We start from the raw sequence: 6007 nt of genomic DNA, 5'->3' as shown, positions 1-6007 counted from the left end.
TTAGAAAAAAAAATTTATACAAGTAAGTAACTATAAAACTCTTCTTCAAAGTTAGGTGAGATAAAATGAAAAGCTCCACGCCTTTGGAAAGAAAAGCATACTCCTGTAATAGGTCCTGAGTGCCAGGTAGTACAGTGTGTGTAGTGGGTACTGAATACCAGGTAGTACAATGTGTGTAGTGGGTACTGAATAAGGTAGTACAGTGTGTGTGGTGGGTACTGAATACCAGGTAGTACAGTGTGTGTAGTGGGTACTGAGTGCCAGGTAGTACAGTGTGTGTGGTGGGTACTGAATACCAGGCAGTACAGTGTGTGTAGTGGGTACTGAGTGCCAGGTAGTACAGTGTGTGTAGTGGGTACTGAGTGCCAGGTAGTACAGTGTGTGTGGTGGGTACAGAATACCAGGCAGTACAGTGTGTGTAGTGGGTACTGAATGCCAGGCAGTACAGTGTATATAGTGGGTACTGAATACCAGGTAGTACAGTGTGTGTAGTGGTTACTGAATACCAGGTTGTACAGTGTGTGTAGTGGGTACTGAATACCAGGTGGTACAGTGTGTGTAGTGGGTACTGAGTACCAGGTAGTACAGTGTGTGTAGTGGGTACTGAGTGCCAGGTAGTACAGTGTGTGTAGTGGGTACTGAGTGCCAGGTAGTACAGTGTGACTGAATGCCAGGCAGTACAGTGTGTGTAGTGGGTACTGAATACCAGGTAGTACAGTGTGTGTAGTGGGTACTGAATGCCAGGCAGTACAGTGTGTGTAGTGGGTACTGAATACCATGTAGTACAGTGTGTGTAGTGGGTACTGAATGCCAGGCAGTACAGTGTGTGTAGTGGGTACTGAATACCAGCTAGTACAGTGTATGTAGTGGGTACTGAATCCCAGGTAGTACAGTATGATTATGGGAACAAGAAAGGAGCACATGTGCAGTATAAGCATGGCAGCCCCAGGGGTGGGAAGATGCAGCAGGTCCTGCACTCCCAGGTCACTGGCAGTGAAAGGACACGTTCTGATTTCTAAGTGGTTCTGAAATTCAGGTCCCATCCTTGGTAATCTACATTGAAAGGAGCTGTGGAGTACAAAATGGAAGGTAGAACTTGTGGGCAGGCTAAGCCTGGAGCCTGCTGTTCAGAGGAATTCACAGAACTCACAGATACTAGGAACAGGCAAGAACTACTCAGAGTTTACTCCATAATAACTGACTTAAAGATCAAGACCATTCAGGTTAAATAACTCCCTGTAGATGTTCTATTGTTGTGTAGCACTTTCCTTTAAAGTTTCTGCCTTTGGGCTGGAGAGATGGCTGCTCTTACAGAGGACCCGGGTTCAAATCCCAGCCACCACATGGTGGCAAGCAACCAGTCATAACTCCAGTTCCAGAGGATCCAACGCCCTCTTCTAACCTCCACGGGCATGGCACGACACGGGTGCACTTAAACACATGCAGGCAATACACTCATGTACATAAAATAAAAATAATTATTTTTTTAAGGTTTCTGCCTTATTCTTGATTATTATTACTGTTTTTATATTACCAGGGGTGGCAACTATAAAAAGCTTTTGTCTTAAAAGGTGGGAATCACACAGCCCCCGCTTAGAACAGGAACAGTCGGCAGACTCTTAATTCATAATCTCTATACACTAAAGCAATATTTCTTAATTGATCATAAACTAGACCCCCTCCTTAAAAACGTACACATCAAGACTTTAAGAGAAAAAATAATGAAGAAAATTCGTTAATAGGTCCAAAGATGCCATATTTCAGAAGACAGAAGCACCTCACTGAGTGTAGCTCAGGGATAAAGCCCTTGTTTAACATGCACTAGTGCTGCCTGCATGTGCTACCAGCACCTCTCAAGTCTGTAAGTTTGTGAGCATGGAGACTAAACGTTTTACTCAGAATAAGACATTTACTTTAAGCCAACATTTATTTCACTGTTTAGAAATCTCCCTGTTAGCATTTACAAGGTCCACCAAAAAAGAACTTAAGTAAAAAGCTAAGTCTATAAATTGTTCAAGAAGCTGTTTAATAGAAGAAGCTGTTCTCAGAAACAACTTTGGAGACCAGAATTGTTTCTACTAAAGTGATCATTTTGAGGGTCATACTCCTGTGTGACAATCAGTGTCATTGGTTTCTGACTGTTTTGTAAACGACCTTTCTATCCACAAACCCTGGCCAAAATGTGGTGGGACCTGGGCAAACCAAGTACACCATGGAATACTACTGAAAACGTGATCACTTTTTACTCCAGGTTCAGACTTTTTGGTGCTCTTTGGCAGGCAGAGTATTTGTACATGCATACGTGCATAGTTTGTTGCTATATAAGGTTACTGAAACACCTTTCTATCAAGATTCAATTAGGAATTGCCTGGTTTTTAGTTGTTTACTATCTTAAAGTGAAATTTTGGCAGTTCCCCAAGCTTCCAGACACCATGTCTATTTCTACTTGACTTAGGTTTTGTTATAGCAGAGTAGCACCTCCCACCTAAAGATCCCTGGCTCTGTATGAGTATACATATGCATGCATGTGGGCATATGCAGGTGTGTGTGCCCCTGCATTCAGAGCATCCATTTTTCCTGATGTTTGTGTTCCTGCCGTCTTTGTTACTTCCTCACTGCAAACCAGGCAATGTGACTGGTTTTGGTCGCTAATTTCTCCTTAAAGTAAGATACTTAATTGATTATTTCAGGTATGACTGTCAGAAACAAGGTTTGATTTCCCCGTCGTACAATCATGGAGAGAGAGTCGTTGTCCTTCACAGCATCAATGACATCAGTTGTGGTGGTGACAGGTTGCCCATTTATGCTGACAATTACATCATGGTCTCTCAACCCGGAGCTGGGAAGGAAAAAGAGAAGACAATCTGCTCATCTGCATCTCTCTTGTGCTGCTTTGCTGGCAATAGACACTTCAACCAGGAAAGCAGGACTAGCTTCCATCCTTCCAAATGTGAGGGCTGTGCTGAAATACGCTGTGAAGGACCTGAGGACAGCGAGCCTGTCTGGTTATGGTATGAAATGATCCTGTCAGAATCCGGACCTTCACTCCTTGAACCTGGATTTCATTCAGAATGGAGAGTAGAGCTCCTCCTGTCTGTCCTGATGCCTGTCAGCCTCTCTACTGGGCTCACCAGCGATACTGCCAAGCCCAGGCAATACTTTTTCCCAGAAAGCTGTGCTCTGAGCGGTCTGACTGGACAGTCCACAGTTTCAGGAACTGGAGAGTGATGCATGTTAGAAATGTTCTACTTACAGTAAATCAGAAGCTACTCACCCTTCCAAGTCTAAATATTTAAAGCCCTGGCTCTAGGCTGTTTTTCCTGAAAACTGTTACATTCCCTCTCCAACATGTTTGCCTCACATGGAGCAAATATTCAAAGACACAAAAGCCAGCTCCAAAAACATCTCTACAATAAACATATAGCTAAGCTATATATGTTCGTCTTCAAGGTAAAAATAGTCTACAAGAGGGTCATCAAATTAAATGATTCCAGAAGACTATTTAAGGGAGAGGAGTAGCTCAGGAAAAATGGCAGTATGAACAGATTACCAAAATACATGGTGTTTAAAAAGAAATAAGGGCTGGGTACCGCTAAGAAGTAAATTTAGGGTGTGCTTAGCATGCAGCACGCATAAGGTCCTTAGTTCAGTGCAAACACACACAGGAAAAAAAAAATGGGAAATACAGCAACAGGATGTGAAGAGAAAGAAAAAGCTACAAGCAAGAAATCCTTAACAGTGGAGGAAGATGCCGGGACTGTGTGTGCAAAGAAAGAATGTAATTCAGTAATCATCTGAGCCGGGAACAAGAAAGAGCTTGTGCGTCACCAGGGCCTGCTGTGCACTGAGCATGAGGGAGTCGCACAGACAGGGTAAAGAGCCTTCCCCGTGTCTCCTGAGTTGCAGGAGGTTAAAGCAGGATATGACCCTGGATGTTTCAGGGTTGAAAACCTTTCTTGCCACTGGTCAGCTCTGCCTCTTGAAAACAAGAGCAGCCAAAAATGGGGATTAGCCAGGGTTAAGCTGGGATTCAGAGCCCTTGTCTCACCCATAAGGAGCTAAGTTAACTCGCCTGGATGTCTGACATGGCTGCTTCCCTGTAAAGACCTATGTCATCAGGCTCTTCAAACAACTATAAACACCTTGGTGCCTGAGATGCTTCCTGCATCTAGCTGCAGTTTTTAAACAGTGGACGAAAGGCAGCAAGGACTGACATTGGAGTATCCAAGACCTACAGTAATTCTCACCTTAACACATAACCCACTTGGGGATCCTGTTAAAAATGAAGTCTTGCTGGGGTGGAGACGGGTGGTAGAGCAGGTGTGTAGCATGCAAAAGGCCCTGACTTTGAACTCCAGAAAGCAAGGACTAGAGTGAATGAGATGGGGAGGGGGAAAGGAGGGAGGGAGATGGGGGCAGAGAGAGGAGAGACTGATTCAGTGGTGGGCTTCTGACTTATTCTGACTGGCTCCCACTGGCACTCACACCACTGGTCATGCATCATGTTGAGAACAACTTAGGGAGTTGAATATAGTTGCCTTGGCCTTGGATCAGAAGTTAAAAATAAGGAGTTAGAGGACAAGGAGGGCTGGGACTGGGAAAGTCTAGAGAAGCCTGTGACAAGCCACATAAGTGGTACAAGACCCAACACAGCCATGCTGAACTGTTGTTCCTGTGATTTCTTCCCAGTCTAAAAGACTTGTCTAAACAGATCGCTGAGCTCTTGAGACCCAGACACTGAGGTTAACAAAGCACAGGAGAATAAGACTTCTGGGTAGGACAAGCCACCACTTCTGTAACAGCAAATACCCCAAACAATGCTGTAGGCAGTGGGTGAACGTTCATTAGGGGATGTTCTTACCTTTGATACAACAACACAAGTGTCAGCCCTGGCCTCCCACACTGTCTTTCAGAGTTAAGAGAAAAAGTTTTTCCAGAAGACCTACAGGACTCAGTGTATCATGTTAAGTTAGCAGGATCAAAAATAAAACTATAATATGTGCTAAGGCTGCTAACATTGTGTATCCTTCCCATTCTTAACTAGTAATTTAACTGTTTAAACTATCATTAGTTAATAGCTTTAATAACCCATACATGGTGGTACATGCCTATAATCCTAGCACTTAGAAAAGACTGAAGTAAAAGGATCACAAGTTCCAGGCCAGCCCAGGATACATAATAAAATTCTATTAAACAAAATCAAAATAGAGGCTGGAGAGATGGCTCAGTGGTTAAGAGCACTGGCTGCTCTTGCAGAGGACCCAGGTTCAATTCCCAGCACCCACACAGTGGCTAACAGCCATTCATAACTCCAGTTCCAGCAAATCCAGTGCCCTCTTCTGACCTTGGTGGGTATTACACAATGTGTGCACTTAAATACATGCAGGGCAATACAGTCATAATTTTAAAAATCAAAGAGCTGGGGAATGGCTCAGTTGGTAAAGTACTTGCCACATAAGCATGAGGCTCTAAGTTTGTGTCCCCAGCACATGTAAAAAAGAGTTGGACACAGTGGCACATGCCTGAAATCCCAGCAGTGGGGAGGCAGAGACAAGCAGACCCTGGACCTCTACGGACAGCCAGCCTGGCCAAACTACTGAGCTCCAGGTTCAGTGAGAGACCCTGCCTAAAAAACCAAGGTGGAAGTGACTGAAGACACCGAGCGTCCACCTCTAGGTTCCACACGTACACGCACATGTGCATATACCATGAAAACTTGGAACACAGCCAAAATAAAGTCTAATGACTCAGTAACATGAGTGGTTATTAAGCAATAACTGCTGGTATTGAAAGAGTAGATTTGGGGACTAGGGTGTAGCTCTCACCTGAAAATGGGGGGGTGGGGGAGTTCATTAAGCAGAATTAGTCTATTAAGCCGTAGCTGCAGTGTTCAATATAAATGTAATACAAGCTGCATATATTACTATAATTTTTCTAATAGCTACTTAAAAAAAAAAAAAAAAGCCAGGAACAGGGGGGCACACTTTAATCCCACCACCCAGGGGGA

At 43.9% G+C, this 6007-nt stretch overlaps 2 protein-coding genes across 2 annotated transcripts in view; one reads left to right on the top strand and one right to left on the bottom strand.

Moving 5' to 3' along the window:
- The window catches only part of Tm2d2 (TM2 domain containing 2), a 12014-nt gene extending 7008 nt beyond the window's left edge, over positions 1-5006 (top strand). Inside the window, exon 5 of the mRNA XM_008843323.2 lies at positions 2691-5006. The gene's annotated coding sequence lies outside the window, so the exon portion shown is untranslated. The remainder of the gene's footprint in view (positions 1-2690) is intronic.
- Htra4 (HtrA serine peptidase 4) overlaps positions 1909-6007 on the bottom strand; it is a 13246-nt gene continuing 9147 nt past the window's right edge. Inside the window, exon 10 of the mRNA XM_029568522.1 lies at positions 1909-2839. Within this exon, the coding sequence (XP_029424382.1) occupies positions 2674-2839 (166 nt within the window). The 3' untranslated portion in view covers positions 1909-2673. The remainder of the gene's footprint in view (positions 2840-6007) is intronic.

Source organism: Nannospalax galili, unplaced genomic scaffold (genome assembly GCF_000622305.1).
Source record: "Nannospalax galili isolate Female #2095 unplaced genomic scaffold, S.galili_v1.0 scaffold1871, whole genome shotgun sequence".
In the NCBI taxonomy this organism is placed as follows: domain Eukaryota; kingdom Metazoa; phylum Chordata; class Mammalia; order Rodentia; family Spalacidae; genus Nannospalax; species Nannospalax galili.
This window is presented reverse-complemented; position numbering and strand designations above follow the sequence as displayed.